Genomic DNA, 19,918 nt, shown 5'->3' with positions numbered 1-19,918 from the left:
GGCAGGCATCACCTGCATTGGTGGGCAGGTTATTTACCTCTGAGCCACCTGGGAAGCTGCTGCTGCTGCTAAGTCGCTTTAGTCGTGTCCGACTCTGTGCGACCCCATAGACGGCAGCCCACTAGGCTCTCCCGTCCCTGGGGTTCTCCAGGCAAGAACACTGGAGTGGGTTGCCATTTCCTTCTCCAATGCATGAAAGTGAAAATTGAAAGTGAAGTCACTCAGTTGTGTCCGACTCTTTGCGACCCCATGGACTGCAGCCTCCCGGGCTCCTCTGTCCATGGGATTTTCCAGGCAAGAGTACTGGAGTGGGGTGCCATTGCCTTCTCCGCCTGGGAAGCTACTACATATTAATTGTATAACCTTGCATAAACCACCCAGTCTCTTTAAAAGATTTCCTCATGTATAAAGTGAAAGCAGATTAGGTTTTAAGGTCTTCATGATCCTAAAACGTTCTAAATCATAACTTATGAGTTTCTTTTGTTTTTAGAAAAATGTAGATTTTTAAAAAGTACTAAAATGACCCTTTGCAATGCTATCTCCTGCTTCTGCGTTTCCCACGGAGACACATTTCTTTTTCTTAACATAAAGCTTGACTTTCCTTTCCTTTCTGGTTATATCTTTGCTAGTAATACTGATTTTAGTTACCCTTTTTGGTTTTGGGTTTCTAAAGAAATTCTTTTAAAAAGCAAAAACCAAAAATGGCTCACCAGCTATCCAGACCTCTCAGTGCGGGGTCCAGTTCTTACATGGCTTTTTTTTTTTCCCCAAGGAGGACAGAATTATCAGATTCTCTAAGCTATCTGTGCTCTTTGGAAGATCGTGTAATGTTTTTAATACAGCCTGGGGCATCAGGAGATTTGAGCCCTGGCTGCACCACTTACTATGTTCACATAGTGTTCTTAGGCCAATCATTTAACCTCTAAACCCTGATTTGTTTTTACATCCTGCCTCCTTTTACACCCAGGAGGCTGTGAGGATCAAGTAATGTAGTAGATCTGAGAGTGTTTTCTATCAATAACATAGAAAGATTTATGTTCTTAATGTAGTCATTTCTATTTCAGTACAAATGGCAACCCACTCCAGTGTTCTTGCCTGGGAAATCCCATGGACCGAGGAGCCTGGTGGGCTACAGTCCATGGGGTTGCAAAGGTTGGACACAACTGCGCGACTAAAACACACACAGGCATTCTAATTAACTGAGTCAGTGTTTTCTGAGTGCCTTCTATGAGGAGAATCAATGAGTTTGAAGTTAGGTGGGGGATTTATATACCTGAGTGTTAAGTGCCATAAGAATAGTGTAGTGAAACTTCTGTGAAAATTCAGATTATTTCAGACTGGAGGTATTTAGCATCAGCAATGAATTTCTTACATTTATTCTGTAGGCCATTATGTGTTTTAAAAGCTATTCTTGGACTGAGGCAGACTTGCTCCACATTATATCAGTGGCATTTGATTTTTATTCACAAATGTACCAACTTTGTTATTTTGTATAATTTAGCAGTCTTTTCTTTTTCTTTTGAAATTTTTCTGAGCTGGCTCCAACTCTGCCTCCTTGGTTTCATTTGCTAATTTAATGGATTTACTTTCATTTCCCTCCTCTGGTTCATTCATAAAGATTAAATTAAATTTTGATTGAGGATTTACTCTTTTAAGATGCTTCTTTAAAATATCCTTCAAGATTAGCTTTGAAAGTTTATATGTGACACTCTGGTCACATACATTTGTTTCTTCATGATTTACTTTCATTTCTTTCATCATATAGTGCATTGAGAGGCCTGGGTAGCTTGTGGGCCATCATTTACTTTCATCATATAGGATCAAAATCAGAAACCTTGTCTTCTGAAGCCAGACTAACTTTTGCTGTCATCCTTCAGACTTGGCAGTCCATCATAGAAGGCAATCACTTCACAGAGCCTCTTTTCTTCTTTCTCACCTTGGTCTCCTTAGAAATTTGTGGGCTTAGACACACTTGATTGTGGGATTGGCTTTAGTGCCTTCCTCGCTGGCAGAGTTAAGTTTATCCATCTCCAATTATTAGTCTTTCTTTCCTCCCTTTTTTCGGGGGGGGGGTGTTAAAGATTAGACACAAATATTTATCCTTCCTCTAGGTTTTCAGGAACTTCCTATGACCTCTGTGCTCTTAGCCCTGGGTGATCTGATTATAGCTATTAAAGTTCCTTGCATGTATATAGAATTATATTATCTTGAATAGAGATGGAAAACTAAATCTTAACTTTTGCCTCAGCAGTCAGTTAAGTACAAAGAGGCTGATATTCTGTATCTGCAGAAAAGCATGCATTTTAGTGGGAGAGTACACTAAGAGCACAGTGCCTTACTTAGATAAGGCACTCATCTACCGGTTGAATAAATGAATGCACTTTCACCCTGGTGTTAATCAGAAATACGCTGCTGTTCCTCCCCTTTTCTTTGTGTTAGGAGTAGTGACTCCTCCTTCAGTGCAAATAATTTATAGAATATATCATTCTTATTATCACTGTTATGGTTACTATTTGTTAGATAACATTTACATTTTTTCCAGAGAGGAAATATGCATTTGATTGCTAGACTCTTAAGTAGTAGAAATAGATCTTTTTTTTTAATGTTTCTGTAGATAGTAAATAGTAAATATAGGAGGAATTTAGATAAAACATATTAAGGTCATATTGACATTGACATTAGAGTTTACCTTGTTTCCCCATTTCATATTATAATTTAATAATATTAACATAAAAGTAATATCTGTTTATTGTAAAAACTAGAAAATACTGAGGAACATGAATTAATAAATCCTTAATTCTGCCTCCCAGAAATAAACACTATGACCTTTCTCTCATATGCCTTTCTAAATGTGCTTGTTTAGCTCTGTTAGCCATATTGGTAGCTTTACTATTTCACATCTTAAATAGCATCTATCACTTCATTAAAGAACCACAGTGCCACTGTGGTAGAAAGTGTGCTTTTTATGAGAGCACTTATATTTTTACATATGTTAGTGCTTTAACAATTGTTAGAAAATGCTTCATATCTACTGCAGGTTACTTGAGAACATTCCTGGTGACCCTTGACCCTCTAGTTGAAAATCAAGGGGAAGAACAAGCAAAATTCATGAGCAAGTTTACAAGCCTCCCTAGAGGTGTTGCTGCTGCTGCTAAGTCGCTTCAGTTGTGTCCAACTCTGTGCGACCCCATAGACAGCAGCCCACCAGGCCCCCCGTCCCTGGGATTCTCCAGGCAAGAACACTGGAGTGGGTTGCCATTTCCTTCTCCAATGCATGAAAGTGAAAAGTGAAAGTGGAGTCGCTCAGTCGTGTCCGACTTCGTGCGACCCCATGGTGTTAGGTCTTGTTAAACTGGTGTGTGTGGCTTCACATGTGCACTGGCTTCTGTGCGCATTACTTCTTTTGACTCACATAGAATTCCCAATTGTAATTTTTTGTAATTCGTCATCTGACAGAATTAAGTCCAGGAATGTTCTCCCACTTTATGTAATTTTTATTCATATAATACTTTTTTTAAAGATTTTTTTTTCTTAATTCTCAAAATACATGTCAGTTTTCCGTGACTACTATATTATTCATATGTTTGGTCAGTGATGACATCTTGTCAGTTCTAGCCCCAAAATAACTTTTTCATCTGTCTCTTTGACCCTGAAGTTATTGCCTACTTCAGGTTTTAATTTTTCTTCAGTATATTGTAGAAATTTTCCTCCTGTTATTATGCTGTAGTATTTTCTTCCCATTTGCGAGGCTTCTACCTCCTACTTTCCTTTTCTTGCAGCTTTTAAGTTTATTATAGAAAATTTACAATATGCGTATATAAAGAAGATGAACTTTATTATAAGGTAATAACAGCTGTGATTATTATGGTGTCTAGTGTTAGAGTTGTTTGTTATCTATGTATATGTGCATATATGTAATTTTAAATATATAGATCAAGCTGGGCATTCTTTACCATTGTTTTAAACCTCACTGCTTTATGAGTGTGTTTCCCATGTCTGTCTATATTTTGTTGCTCTGTTATAGGTTATTATGATGTTTGCTGTCTTTTTGGACTTGGAGTTCTTTAGGTCCTCCCCCCTCCCCCCCCCATCAGTCCTTTCTGCTTTGTAACCAATATTGCAGTATCTTTAGGTAAATTATTTGGACAGATCCATTTCTTAGAACAATAGAATAATGGTTCTAGCTCAGATTTTGTCATCCTCGTTGTACATATTTCATCTCTCTCTTGTAACCAGTCTGAACTTTTCACTCTGAAGACTCTTGGTTAGCCTAACTCCTGTCAACCTTTCTGGCTTTATCTCCCATCCTCACATCCACCTGCAAAAAACCACATGTGCATTCTAAAGTACATTGTACTCCGAGATGTCTGTTGCCTTCTTTTCTTGGTGGTGCTGGTTTAGTTTTAAGTCGTGTCTGTCTGACTCATGCGGCCTGGTGGACTGTAGCCCACCAGGCTTCTCTGTCCATGGGATTTCCCAGGCAAGTATACTGCAATGGATTGCTCTTTCCTACTCTGGGGGATCTTCCTGACCCAGGAATCAAACCTGTGTCTCCTGCATTGGCAGGCAGATTCTTTACTGGGGAGCCACCAGGGAAGCCCTTTGCTCTCTTTTTTTATCCACCCAATAAATATTCCTTCAGTCTTCTAGCTTGAACTTTTGTGTGAAGTTCTTAGTCTCCCTTGGCAGAACTAGGTGGTTCCTCCCTTGCATCTTATGTACTATTCTGTTGGCATGTCAATAGAGTATTAACCAAATTTTAGAAATTTGCTCTCCTCAACCAGCAGGCTTGTTCTCTTTCCAGTACATGACTTGGAGTAAGTGCTTAATAAATGTTTGCTTGAATAAATCTGAGATCTGGGGAAAAGCGAATCTCTTAACAGTGGCATAATAGAGGAATATACTTTTTAGAATACCACCAGAAAGAAACTGCTTGATTGAGAAATGTTTTGAGAGAGCATAGGAAGCATAGTATTTTTTGAAAAAGCAAAACAAAAACAGAAATGTGTCATGAGTGATTAAGAAAATGCATGATTGAATAATTTATACTTGTATTTCATGTTGGAACTTGCATTTTAGTAATCTTTAGAGAATTTACATGAAATGAAAACTTTTTTTGGCTTATATTTTTATGTAAACAAGAATATTTACTTATTCTGTATGAACATATAGGTGCAGTGTTTAAAATTTGAGTCATGCAATAGTGTCATTATGGCTTTTGTTTTTATAACTTAATATCTGAATAAACTTTTAAAAAGTTGGACTAATGAGAGAATAGTAGAAGCATAAGCAATTACTGGGGAATAGGATCTTTGAAGTTTTAAAAGACCAGCACTGTATTCTTATAGAAATTATTCATTGACCCTATGATTAAGGAAAAGATTCTGGGTTACAGGATAATTGATCTGTTCTAATAGTAACCTCTTTATTTCCTTCTTTTAAGATTTTGGCTTCATCATTCAAAATGATGGATATATAGATATTTTCAGTTCTAGAGTTCTTTAGTCTGAAAGGCATCAGTTTCTTTCTCATTGTCTATTTAAATGTTAGCCAGTTTAAATATTTTATGATTTCTTTTGCATTGGGCTCACCTAAAGTATGCCATAACTAATACTTCTTGTATATATAGAACAACTCTTTTGTGCCTTAGCTTCTTAAATTCTTGAAGTTTGCTTTGCTTACTTCTTAGCATTTAGCATAGTGTTGGTGCTGCATTAAGATGGGGTATACTAATACTAATTGGTGTATTAACTTTATAATTTTTGTCTTTTTTTTTTAAAGGTAATGTGGCCTTGGATAATCTACAGATCAAAGAAAATGCTCTGGTAAGTTTTTTTTTTTTTTTTTAATATAAACTATGTTGAAAGTAAAAATGTTAGTTGCTCAGTCCTGTCTGACTCTTTGCAACACCATGAACTGTAGCCCACCAGGCTCTTCTGTCCATGGAATTCTCCAGGCCAGGATACTGGAATGGGTAGCCATTCCCTTCTCCAGGGGATCTTCCCAAACCAGGGATTGAACCCGGAATCTCCTGTATTCCAGGCAGATTCTTTACTATGTTGACTACCCAGTTAATTTGATAAGCTCTTTGAAACCCTGGTTGCTGGGTACTTGGTACCAGGTACCAGATGAAGTGATTATTTGTTTAATGATTTATTCTAGGAAAATCTGAGATTGAAGATTTAGAAAAAGAATTTTTTTCCTTATGGAAATAGTATCTTTTGGAAAATGAAATGTTCTTTAACTATAAACTCTTTTTCTATCATCCTTGTTTATATTTTGCTTCTCTTATGAATTCTTTCTTAAAAGTCAATTGTAAGTTAATAAAAACATTTTTTCACCTATGAAACATATCCTTTATGAGTTTCTCAGATGTAAAAATTTTATTTTTCCTTAGAGATGATCGTGTATTTAAATAATTATTACAGAGATGATTTGGAGGCACTTAATAGTTTAAGATGTTGTTTAATTTTTTTTTTCTTTCTTCTGAAGAGTGAATTGGATGTTCCTTTTAAAGTCAAGGCTGGCCAAATTGGTAAGTACTTCACTCTTCATTTGAGTTATTCTTCATCCTTTTAGTTTTTTATTTTTCCTGTTATTTAATCTCAGACATCTTTCTTAGCTTGAACAAAATGTGATAGGTTTTTGGCTTATGTTGATTAGAGCTTTCGGAGTTCTGAGCCTAATGTATACTGTACCTAGTATATGTATGGAAGTTTTTGAGCAAAGTGTAGAAAATTACCTTTTAAATTAGAAGGATATTTGAACTGCAGTGATATTTTTCAGGCTTTGGTTCCACCACAGAAAAGTATCTTCATTTTCAAAGTTGATATGCAGATTTTTTTTTTAAATTTCAAAGCAGTATAATTTGCAGACTCTAGTAAAGAGAATTTGTTGTTGTTCAGTTGCTGAAAGTGAAAAGTGAAAGTGAACGGTCAGTCGTGTCCTACTCTTTGTGACCTGTGGACTGTAGCCTACCAGGCTCCTCTGTCCATGGGATTCTCCAGGCAAGAATACTGGAATGGGTTGCCATTTCCTTCTCCAGGGGATCTTCCTGACCCAGGAATCAAACCCAGGTCTCCCGCATTGGTGGCAGACACTTTAACCTCTGAGCCACCAGGGAAGCCTTACTCAGAACTCAGTTGCTGAGTTGTGTCCAATTCTTTGCAACCCCATGGACTGCAGGACCCCATACTTCCCTTGCTTCATTATCTGTTAGAGTGTGCTCAGATTCATGGCTGTTGAGTTGGTGATGCTGTCTAACCATCTCATCCTCTGCCGCCCTCTTCTCCTTTTGCCTTCAATTTTTCCCAGCATCAGGGTCTTTTCTAACAAGTCGGCTCTTTGCATCAGGTGGCCAAAGTATCGGAGCTTCAGCTTCAGCATCAGTCCTTTCAGTGAATAGTCAGGGTTGATTTTCTTTAGGATTGACTAAAGAGAATTTAAGTATAGCTAATTTCCCTTATGTTTTATTCAGCCATTTCACTTGATATATTGTGCAGCAATGTGGTATAAAGGATATGTTCTGTTAAGTTGAAAGTCTGCGTAGCTAAACTCTCACACTAAGATCATCCATAACTAAGCATACATCTTTGTTGGAGAAATTTTTCAATAGGAATTTTAATATTGCTGCTGCTGCTAAGTCGCTTCAGTCATGTCTGACTCTGTGCGACCCGGTAGATGGCAGCCCAATAGGCTCCCCATCCCTGGTATTCTCCAGGCAAGAACGCTGGAGTGGGTTGCCATTTCCTTCTCCAATTCATTAAAGTGAAAAGTGAAAGTGAAGTCGCTGAGTCGTGTCCGACTCTTAGTGACCCCATGGACTGCAGCCTGCAAGACTCCTCTGTCCATGGGATTTTCCAGGCAAGAGTACTGGAGTGGGGTGCCATTGCCTTCTCCATTTAATATAGCAGGTCTTTTCAGCTCTCCATGCTGCCTGGTTTTTACTTTTTAAAAGCTATAAATTACAACCCTAGATGAGTTACTCTTACTTTAGAATTTTCACTTATGCCACCAATCCTTCCTTTCATCCCTGTCACCCTGCTACTTCACCACATCGCTTTCCTTCTTCATTCATTATTTTGTATTCAGGGAAGGCTTTGTCTTTTACTGTCGTAGCATCTTTTTAGTAATTACTTGAATACTTCTGTGAATCTGCATTACTTCATAAATATGTGTTCCTTTTATATAAGTTAAAACATTTTAATGTAAATTCTTTTTTTTTTTCCTCTTGAAACAGGAGATACTCCTTTAGATTGAAAATATTGCTAGGGCAAAAAATTATATTTTTTGTTTGTCTATTACACAGAGCCTTGTTTAGCAGTGTTGTGGATGTATTGTAGCCCTGCATGCTTAATTGAAATCCTCTAGTGAAGTTATAGTTATTAACTCAATCTTTTACCTTTAAGATACATAGCTGTGGGAGAAGCAAGGGTAACTATGGTATCTTTGTCCTCAAAGATACTAGAGAGATCTATAATTAGGACAAAATATTGCAGCTTCATATCCAGGTTAATGGGTGAGTTATATTTGCCTAAATAACTTATATGTTATTCATTGTATTATTACAACAAAATTTATATTTTGGAAGAGGTTTTCTATGGTTCTGAATTTATTTTCTTTGCTTTTAAAGTATTATAAGAATTTAATGGCTTTCTTCCAGGTTACTCACTGAGTTAGGAGAGACACTTTGCATGTAAGGATGCAAAGCGTATTTTCTTTATACTTACCTCTGTTTTGAGGTTTATCAGGCACTTACATTGCTGTTAGCTTAAAATTAACAGTTTTTAAATTACTGTTAGCTTAAATATTATACCTAACCTGTCGAGTTAGTGTGGCTAAGTACACCAAGGATGTTTTGATTTTCTAAGAGCTAGATATGTTTGTGGATACTGCTTTTACTTAAAAATTTTAAAAATTTTCCTGATTTATAAAAGGAAGGCAGTGGAACTTAATTTCAGTGGAATACAGAATAGTCAAGGACGGGAGGATAATGAGTTACGGTAAAAGGAGAGAAAAAAGGCTTAGAGAACAGATAATTTATTTTTGGTATATTAAAGAAGCATTTCCCACTTTTTCAATCTCATGCTCACCAAGAAGGCAATTAAATCTATTTTTAGGAGTTGATGAGATAATTACAAATAAAACACTGTCTATTATAAATATAGGTGGTGCTCACTATAAAATCAACAGACTTAGAAATGACCCAGAAGTGTACTGCCCTTACCTCTAGGCTCCTCTGATGTAGGAACCATTTAAGGATCTCATCAGGGTTACAAGCTAGAGAAAAGTAAAAATCTAGATGGAGAAATAATTCTGGATTTTAACCTCGGTAAGAGATTCCCAGCCAAAACTGGCTTGCCTCCATAGCCATTCAGGTGAAGCAAAATATCCTCCCTTACATTACATTATTTTATTTCTTCTTCAGCTTTTTATCCAGGTCAACAATTCTTTGAGCTTTCAGCATCTTGATTTAAAAGTGCCAGTGATTCTGATGGTGTAAGTAGTTTAGTCACTCACATATTAGCATGACTTAGTTGAATCAGATTCTTTTGTCTTAAGAATCTGATCGGCAGTACTGAGAGAACTATAGCTTTTATAGGGTCATTATTTTTTAAATTGTGATGAGAGAAGGTATCTAATTTTGGAACATGGAAAACTGTAGGGGTGAAAAGGTTTGGGTAGAATTGCTCTGATACAGTTGAGGGCAGATTGGGAGATTTTGCTGCCTGGAGACCTGAAAAGAGGGCATACTAGTGATTGGGAAGAAGGTAAAGAAATAATAGTGTGGAAAGATACCAAAGACAGATTTTTGCCCATTTCAAAATTTAGCTGAAAATATGCCCTTTTTATCTTCTCTCTCCTGCTTTGCATAGCTTTTTTCCCATAAAACTCCAAACTTGGCTTAGTGACACTTAGGGTAGTTCATCTACATTATGGGTGAGAATGTTTCTGTAGGCCAGTCTCTGAAGGACTTGATACTAATACCATTATTTCTAACAGAGAAGATGTGTTCTTCCTTTCATGTAATATTTGGAATATAACTAGTCTGACCTGCCTGTCACTTTATAATACTGGTAATCATAAAACAGTATACCTTGCCTTCAGGGTTGGCCTCTTCTAGTTGTAGCAATTTAGCATACTGTCAAAGGTCTTTTCCTTTGGTGCTCTAATCTGTGTTGCTGGTTCAATTCCTGGGATCTTGAACAGATTCTCTTTTACACTGATGCTGTAGAGATGAGGTTGCAGGTGTGACTAGAACCGCATGTACCGTATTTAGACCATCAGTTCTGGTTCCATTGATGACTTGAGTGGACTTAAGCAAATAATTAAACCTGCCTGGGACCGAGTTTTCTTTTTTTCCAAACCAAAGTAATAGTTGCCTCATTTTTCTTATAGTTTGGGAATAGTAAATGAAATAATAGTTATCAAAAAGTTTAAAAAATATAAAGCACAATGTGAATAGTTATTTCTAATAGTAATATAATATAAAAAGATGTTTTAAACTGTGTTAGTTTCTTTTTTTCTGAGCAATGTTCATACTCTATATCTGAAGGGTTTTGTATACTTTTTCTCTTAATGGAAAGCGAGAAATGTATATCTTCTTGAGCATCCAAATAAGAAAGTTGAAATCATGTTTGTTTAGATAAATTAACTTTGAAGATTCCTTGGAAGAACCTTTATGGCGAAGCTGTTGTTGCAACTCTAGAGGGATTATACCTGCTTGTTGTCCCAGGAGCAAGTAAGTTATTTTAGGTTATAACCATTCAGTAAAGTCATAGTAAAATTAAATTGTTACTTTGGTTAAATATTTTAATATGTTTAGTAAAACAGAACATAATTTAAATAAACTAATCATACTCATATATATACACACATACATGCATTTTACATATACATACATAGCCACATTTTATATAAAGTATTTTATATTGTTGTTGGAAAGAGTAATTTCAACCATTTGTGAAATTTATTATATTCTCTGTGAATAATTATTTTACAACTAAGTCTTCTGTTGAGATGCATTAGACAGATTTACTTTTGAGAATGAAAATAAATAAATTTTAAAAAATGTACTGTCATGTTAATCTACAGATTGGAAATTTTTTTCCCATTTTGTTGCTTCTGATTTTGAGTGAATGTTCTTTCAAAAGCATGTATAAAGTAGGTAATTTTCTCATTATACATTATAGTATTTTAATTTTTAATGAATGTTTTAAAGTGATGTTTTTCAAAGTAATATCTTTCACTATTAATTTTATTAATTTTTTTTCAGTTTGAGATCAATATAATGTTAAGAAAAGTTCAGATATTTTAGGGAAAAGTTACTTGTTTTATCAACCATAAAAGACAGTTTGTATTTTTATAACTTGTTTTCCAGTCTTTACTGTATACATGCTTGATTTAACATAGCATTTATCACATTATATATGTAACATGGATCCAGCTTCTTTGCTTAGTATGTGTATATATATTTTTTCCAAACTTAACTTGTTTTTAATTGGAGGAAAATTGCTTCACAATGTTGTGTTGGCCGCTGTCATACATCAGCATGAGTCAGCCATAGGTATACATGTGTCCCCTTCCTTTTTAACCTCTCTCCTACCTCCCACCCCTCTAGGTTACAGAGTGCTGGTTTGAGTTCCCTGAGTCACACAGCAAATTCCCACTGGTTATCTATTTTGCACATGGTAGTGTATCTGCTTCCATGTTGCTCTCTCTGTTCATCCCACCCTCTGCTTTCCCCCACCCATGTCTGTAGGTCTGTTTTCTATGTTGGCATGTCCACTGTTGCTCCGAATAGGTTCATCAGTACCATCTTTCTAGATTCCATGTACATGTATTAATATAAGGTATTTGTTTTTCTCTTTCTGACTTAAGTTCCCTCTGTATAATAGGCTCTAGGTCCATCCAACTCATTAGAACTGATTCAAAGGTGTTCCCTTTTATAGCTGAGTAATATTCCATTGTGTATATGTACCACAACTTCTTTATCCATTCATCTGTCGATGGACATCTAGGTTGCTTCCCTGTCCTAGCTAAATAGTGCTGTAGTGAACACTGGGGTACATGTGCCTTTTTCAATTTTGGTTTCCTCAGGGTGTATGCCAAGCAGTGGGGTTTGCTGGGTTATGTTGTAGTTCTACTCCCAGTTTTTTTGAGGCATCTCCATAGTGTCTTCCGTAGTGCCTGCATCAGTTTACATTCCCACCAACAGTGCAAAAGGGCTATTTTTGATGAAATATGAAAACCACAGTTTCCATGGTGATAGTGACAATTTTGAAAGGCTATATGATATTTTATTATGGACTGCCAACTGGTTTTTGCTGTTACAGTGAACATTATAACTCATCCTCCTTATAGATATCTTTCTCATTTTGTGTTTTTTCCTTAGGTACGTGATCAGAAATGAGATTACTAAATTAAAAGGATATGATTTTGTGTATTTTATGATTGTTGATACATGTTCTTGAATTACTTTCTCAAAGTCTTTTTTTAAATCAATCTTACACTGATACCAGCTGATATTGGATTTTACATGTTTTTGTAGTTACTCAAAATTTTACCACTCAGATCTAATAACTGGAAATTTTTGGATGTTTTTTCTGCCTTCTCTTTGTTTTTCCCTTTTACCTTCCTACTCACCCTTTCCCCCAATCATCCTTTTTCCTGTATTCTTTCTCCCTTTAATTCCTTTCCTTCCTTCCTTTTCCTTTTGATGTGAACTTTGTAAGTAGATAGGAATCATTTATGTAAACTTTTTGTAAAGCCAATCTAAAGAATATAAATGTTTTTTGCTTACAAAGATTACCTGTTACACATACACACAATATTATAATGAGGCTGAACTTTTCTTATTTATTTATTATTGCCTTTCTTGATATGTGAATTAACTATATACATATTTTAGGTATTAAATATGATGCTGAAAAGGAAGAAAAATCCTTGCAAGATATTAAACAGAGAGAGTTATCCCGAATTGAAGAAGCCCTTCAAAAAGCAGCAGAGAAAGGTACAATATGTTTATGTTTTAGAAAAATGTACATATACCTATGTTTTAGATACATTTAATATTCTGTAAAGAGGATTCTTTCATAAGCCTTCATAAGCTATTGTTCCAAAGAATCTTTTAATATCATATCTCATAATATTGATTGTAAAGATTTTAATGACACATTTAGGAATCATTGCCTTTGTGATTATTTTATCTCACTGCCAGTTAAATTTTCTTACTTTTCTTAACCAGTCATTTCTACTATGCTACTTTATGGAGACTTCCCAAATTCTTTGAGTTCTTGTAGTCCTGTTTGTTTTTGCCAAAGGTTAATGGTTTCTTTGTCTATATTTTCACCTGTGTTGTTGAAAGATAATAAAGTTCAGCATATTAATATAGTGAAGTAATGTTTAGAGGAAATGGTGCTGTAATTCTTTTCCTTGCTATATCTTTTCATATTATACAGGATAATTGTTAAAAATTGGTTTTTCAGATTTCAACGTTTTAACATCTTAAGTTTTAATATTTTGTTTTTATCTAAAAATAAATCTGGTGACTGTTTTAATTTGGTTTATGGAGCAAGAATAAGGATAGGATAAAACCGAGTAGTCTGTAGGATGGTGAGTTGAAGGCATTTCCAAGCCTTTCCAAGTTTGTTTTTCTCTTTCAAGGCAAATCATACTGTGATTGCTGGTTGGCGTATGAAAATTAATGGCATTTTACATCATTTTTGCATCATTTGGTAGCATGTTTATATATTTCTATGATGGAAGAAGATGGTACTAGAAATGCCTAAGGCATTTCTCTTTGGTCTCTCTTTAAAGATATGGCCAATGTTAGAAATGATAGAAATTATTTTTAGATACTATAATAAGATGCTTAAGCTGCTGATGTTTAATTAAATCAAGAGAAATCTCTCTTAAAAATAGCTTGTTTATTAAAATTCTTTGTCAAAGATTCTAATTCCTTTTTCCCTGGCTGTTTTTCCCTTATTCAGAATTACTGATTCTTTTACAGAAAAGTACTAAAATATTTCAGATACAGAGGCTGTTTTTAATGGTAGAAAAATTTAAAAGTCTAAACATTTTTTTCCTTTCTCTTTTCATATTTAACTGTATCTTATATTTCCGCTGAAACTTAAGGATCTGTATTTCCATGAAAATGGTTTTGTTAATTTCTGTCACTTTTATCTGCCAAACAAAGCAAAGTGGTCATGGTTTTGTTTTATGCCAATTCAGTGTGAATATTTCTTTTTACTTAATATTGGTTAATTAGAAATAGTTTTATTAATTTTAATATGAGGAAAAAGGCTTAGAGAGCACTAGAATTTAATTTCTTCCTTAAATCAGTTCAGATTAAATCTGTTTGTTAATACACATACATATAATTGTATGTAGTCATCAATTGGTATATGTATGGTTGGATATATTGCTGTTACATGTAATTATATACTTTTAATTTATAATATATATAATTTATATTTTCCCTCTTGAGAAACAAACCCCAAACTCATTTTTTTCTTTTTTTTGGAATAGAAATAACTGTGATTGCTTTCAAAATATTTTAGTGTTTCCAGTGAACTATAAGAGAAAGCATGGTATATACTCTCTCCGTTTTAGTAGTTGACAGCTTAATCAGCAAAATGATAGTTTGCTATACATTTTGTATTAAGTGCTTGTGAATTTTGACTACTGCTACTGCTAAGTCACTGGGTTGTTAATACTTTGGAAACTTATTTTTGGGTCTGGCAGAGAGATTGTTAAGGATGATTTGATAAATCTATAGAGCATCAACATCTGTAGTACTAAGCTTGTGTAAATGGGGCTGTTAAGCTTATAAATAATCATTATATTGTAGCTTCTTGGATGATAAGTTTAATTTTTGTTAGTATAGAACTAAGATTCAGAAATTGAAACTCAGTTTCATTAACATTATTAGATTTGTCAACAAAATGCTCCAAGTATAAAAGAGATAAATTCAGAAGTTGGGAAATATGTTGATAGAGATTTTTTTTCTCAATTATTAAGAAATACATTTAGTCATTTTGACTGCATTTAAGTACTTTCTCTAGTTTATATGAATATAGACCCTATCTTCATATAATGTTGTTCATGTGAATGATTAAAGACAACCCCGGCCTTTATATGCTTTCCATTTCATCATTTTTAATTAACAGTTTTGACTTGATTACTATACTTTATTTTTTTTTACTTATTATTTTCCCACTTATTTCTTGAGTTTGAAAGCACAAAAGTACTATTGCTTATATATGGAGACTCAGAGATAAGGAGAGAAAATGATTTAACTATAAGCAGCAGTTGATAAAAATGAAAATAGAGCTTTTAGTCTGATCTGCTTTAAAGATGTACTTTTACTCAGTTTGTTTCATTTGATAAAATAGAGTGCCTGCCCACTATTATGTGGGAAAAAAAGAAAATTGAAATACAAGTTCATTTCTAGAGAGCTTGCTTAACTGTCAAAATAAATTTCTTGATATTTTTCTTCTTTTATTTCATTGTACTAAATTTATTTTTTTGGAAAGGCTATTGTAAAGTAAAGGGTAATATTAAATTCCTAGTAAAATCAAAAGATTTTCAAATGCTATATAGATTCTATATTTTAAAATATTAATTTATCAAAACTCTTAAAATTTTAGAGTTAACGTTAACTCTGAAATCAAATAGTTTTTCCAAAAAGATTTATGAAAAATGTCAGTTTCTTGTTTCACCCTTCTCTACCCTTTCAACTCACTCCTTAGAGGGAGCCATCATTTTAGAAATAGTAACATTCTGTGGTAATCTAATTTATTAATGTAAGGCACTATCTTGTATTTCCTTCCACAGTAGTCAAGGAATTTACCTCTCTTACCATCTTCCTTCATCCTCAGTTCCTCTTTCTGTCTTCTCATAATATGGTCGTATCATAATTTTTGGCCAATTATGAGTCAAAATTTACATTACTGTGACAAAATAATTACTGTTCACTGGATGGGTCAGATAATATACTGTGATTATATTTCCTCTGCACCAGCCTTTTGTTTTTCTTTCTTAAATTTGTAAATGCTTCTTTCCTTCTGTTTAAATTTACCTTAAATTCTTTTGTGTGCTACATGAAATCTATCAATCATATGGCTCTCAGTGTTATTTTGCAGTTGTCCAAACACATCTGTTGTCCTCTCCCTGTCCCCCTTGCCCTCTTGAAGAGCAGTTTTTTTGGTTGTGTTTTGTTTGTTTGTTTGTTTTAGTTCTGCTATATAATTGTCATCCTAGAACTGATCTTCACTGCTCTTCTGTTTTTAATTCATTGAGTCCCTTGCCTTTTGTTCTTAGTTTTGTTCCTTTGTTTAGCTGAAGCATTTCTGATAGCTTTTAAGAAAGGATGCACTGGATATAATTTTTAAGATCCTTTCAAGTCTGAAAGTTTTGTAATTTATTTCCACACTTGTTTGATTTGGCTGGGGATAGAATATTGAGTTTAACATTAGAATTTTAAGGGTAAAAATCTTTTAACTTCCAGGTACTTTTGAGAAGTCTGCTGCCAGTCTGTTCAACACATTGTTGTAAACACAAAAATTAGAAAATTCCTGTAGCCTACTGTCAGAGACCTCATGTATGGTAATAGTCAGGAGAGGGTGTTGAGTCTCATTAATGAGATGCAGTTAGAGTATTACAGAAGTTCCTAAAGGGCTTATCATGTTCAGCCAGAGATCGGGGTGGACACTCTGAAGGTCTGTATTTCAGCTGAGTATGCAGAAGGGAGAGAGGGCGTTCTAGGTTAAGGCGATAGTGAAATGAAAAAGTGTAGAGCATGTATGGGGAACTGCTAAGAATTTGGGACTTTGATAGTGTAGCTGGAGGGGAGTTGGAAAGCTAAGTTTATATCGGTTTTGAGAAATTTGAATACCGTGATGGTGATGATGATAATGATAGCAGCTAACATTTATTGAGAATTTACTGTTTGCGGGTCACTCTTCAAAGTGGTTAATATCAGCTGACTCATTTAATAGTCATAATTCTATGCTTTAATGGCTTTTATTGTTCCCATTTTATAGTTGAGGAAGCTGGAAGTTAAATAGCTTGTTCTAGGTTATGCTGTTAGAAAATGATAGAGCTAGAATTTGAACTCAGTCTGGCTCTTGACTGCGTTATAATGGACTTTGATCGATAGTCAGTGAGACAGTCAGGAAGTTACTTTTTCTTTAAAAATCTGGAGAGTGATTTGATCATGGCTGTGTTTGGGTAGTGGTATATAAGCTGGATTTGGGGAGCAAAATGGAAGATGGTGTTACCTAACCATCACTAACAAGAATGAATAGAAAGGATTCAGATAGTGTGTCTTTGAAGGGAACATGATACTAAAGTAAGATGAATTCATTTCAGTTAACCCTAAAATTAGCATAAATATTGCAGCAGTGTTTCCTTCTGAAAATGAACAAATGGTGGGCAGAAAGGGAACCAAATTAGCAGATTTTTACTCTCTTTGAAAATTGGGTAAATCAATGAGACATTAGCCATAATTGATATTTGTCTGTTTTGGTTAACTTGAAATTATTAATTGTTATAATTTTAATTATTAAGAGTTTTTGTTTTAATATATGAAAACAGAGCCTGTCTGTTGAAAGAATGGAAATGGTGTCACTTGAGAATATTTCCGTAGAAGTAAGTTGTTTTAGTGTCACTGGATTTTACTTGTTCTGTTATCTGATGTCTAATTCTTTGAACTGAGTTCAGATGTATTTTACATGTGAAATTAAAGATGTCTTAAAATGCTTTGCATTTTGGTTATTGCTGCCGTGCGGATGCAGGCGCACATTCAGGGGAGTTCATATATGGCTTGGAAAACTTTGTTTACAAGGACATAAAGCCTGGTGGGTATGCACGGTTAATTATACTGAGCTACATACAAAATTATATTCTTATCCATGCTTGTGCTTTTAATGGAGTTTATATGGCATGTCATTCTTTTAGAAAATATGGAAATGTAATTCATGTTTTTCCCCTTCACTGTCATTTCGTTTCTCCATCTTCTGCAGCCATTTATTCACTCACCAAATTCTTAATGTCTTCTAGTAGGAAGACTATGCTGGATGCTCAGTGTTCGTGGGGTGAAACAGACCCAGCCCACTGCCTTATGCAGTTTACAGTTTGATCTGTGGATAACTTCCAAATCTGGACTGCCTTTTTGACTTCGTTCAATAGTATAGTAGTTTTTCAATTAAACGATTTCTCTTCTGTAGCAGTGGTTCTCAAACTTGTAAAAAGCAATAAAATGGAACCTTTATTTTTTTGAGTGAGACTTTATTTAGGACCTTGATAAAAGATGTTTCCCTGACTTTCTTCTCCTATCCTCCCTGATTTGCTTCATCTGTGTAGTAGCTTTGCAGCACATGTAGACTACTGTCCTGGACAGTCTCACAAAAAAGGCAGATTTGAAGGCTGACTGTTTTAGGATTTACAGTAGGATTTTTTTGTATCTTAGGAAGTTTACCAAGCACATTAAAATAATAATTTCTAATATTTTAAACAATATTTAAATACTAAAATATTTTAAATATTTTTAAATATTTTAAATATATTTATCTATAACTTCTCAGGAACTTGTTATATTAACTTAGTCACACTTAAAATTTGTTTCGATTAAGTGGCAGGCAATTGGCATCTCTATTTCAAGATATAAACAACAATAAGCATTATGATAGAATTACTTTTGCTGCTAGAAACTTCTTTAATTTTTAGGTTCATTATGACAAATGGAAGGATGAGTTGCATGGCAAATTTCATAGCATGAATGAAATTATCCTGAAAGGAGTTTCTCTTTGAACAAATCTGCCCCTTGAGTAAGAGTGACTGACTCTTGTCTTAGAGTCACTTTGTTTAATATAAAAGATAACTCATGGTTCACTGTCCAATTTTGTGGGTTATAATGGAACCAACTTCTGTAGACTGCCAGGGGCAATGTTTTCTGATCTTACTAAGTGCAACCTGCCTCCAGGATACAAATGAGTTCTAGTGGCCTATTTAAATATGTAAAAAAAATCACTGGGCAGCAAGCAGTGCTTAAAAAACAAAACAAAACAGACAGAGGTCACTCTAAAGTAAAACTTCATGATTCAGAGTTTCTTTTTATTCCAAAAATGTGTATTAGCCTGGATTAAAAAAACAAAACCAAAAAACTAAACTTGGCCTAGAATTTGATGATTCTGAAATGAGAACAGTTAATTTTGTTGAAGATGTCTTTTGTTTAGTTGCCCTGGACTTCATGTGTTCTTTACAATGCTTTCATTTTTTCAGTTCCTGAGTGTATATTTGTTGTTGTTCAGTCGCTCAGTTGTGTCTGATTCTTTGAGAGTGTATATTTACTCATTAAAAATTTTTTTTCTGGAGCAATGATTTTCAAAAAGTCAAAACTATTTTCATAATAATTCTAAGACGTTATTTTTTTTCCCCACTGTATTGACATTGGTACTGATGGTGCAAAAGCAATGTTGTGTAAGATTGCTGGCTGCCTTCCCATGATTTAAGGCAGTGGCACCAAACTCTACTGCCAGGAGCTATTGTATTGTTCCCTGCCAGTCACGCACAGTAAAAACCAAAATAGAATGGAAGAAGCAGCAATTTTGCTTAAGAAAACCATTGATGAAATAGAAACCATTTAATTTTAATAGATTACAGCTCTTGAGTATATGTGTCTTTGTCATTTTGTGACAAAAGAGGAAGCATACATGTTGCACTTCTGTAGACTGAAGGAGGATAATTGTCTCAAGGGAACATACTTGTGCAGTTGTTTGGGTTTTCTGATCTTACTAGTTGAACTAGTGGAACTAGTTGCTTTTTTCATGGGAAGCCATTTTACTTCAAAGAATGGCTGACAGACGATTATTACTCAGATTTGGGTGTTTGGTAGACATTTCAACAACACAGCTTT

General features: G+C 34.5%; 1 protein-coding gene across 1 annotated transcript in view; it reads left to right on the top strand.

Moving 5' to 3' along the window:
* The window catches only part of VPS13C (vacuolar protein sorting 13 homolog C (S. cerevisiae)), a 183,907-nt gene that overhangs the window by 6,099 nt on the left and 157,890 nt on the right, over positions 1 to 19,918 (top strand). The window contains exons 2-5 of the mRNA XM_010840782.1: positions 5,782 to 5,825; positions 6,493 to 6,535; positions 10,646 to 10,741; positions 12,911 to 13,012. Of these exons, the coding sequence (XP_010839084.1) occupies positions 5,782 to 5,825; positions 6,493 to 6,535; positions 10,646 to 10,741; positions 12,911 to 13,012 (285 nt within the window). The remainder of the gene's footprint in view (positions 1 to 5,781; positions 5,826 to 6,492; positions 6,536 to 10,645; positions 10,742 to 12,910; positions 13,013 to 19,918) is intronic.

The sequence above is a fragment of the Bison bison genome, unplaced genomic scaffold (assembly GCF_000754665.1).
Source record: "Bison bison bison isolate TAMUID 2011002044 unplaced genomic scaffold, Bison_UMD1.0 scf7180017864146, whole genome shotgun sequence".
NCBI classification, from domain to species: domain Eukaryota; kingdom Metazoa; phylum Chordata; class Mammalia; order Artiodactyla; family Bovidae; genus Bison; species Bison bison.
Note: the sequence above shows the minus strand (reverse complement) of the source record. Positions and strands in the feature narration are given on the sequence as shown.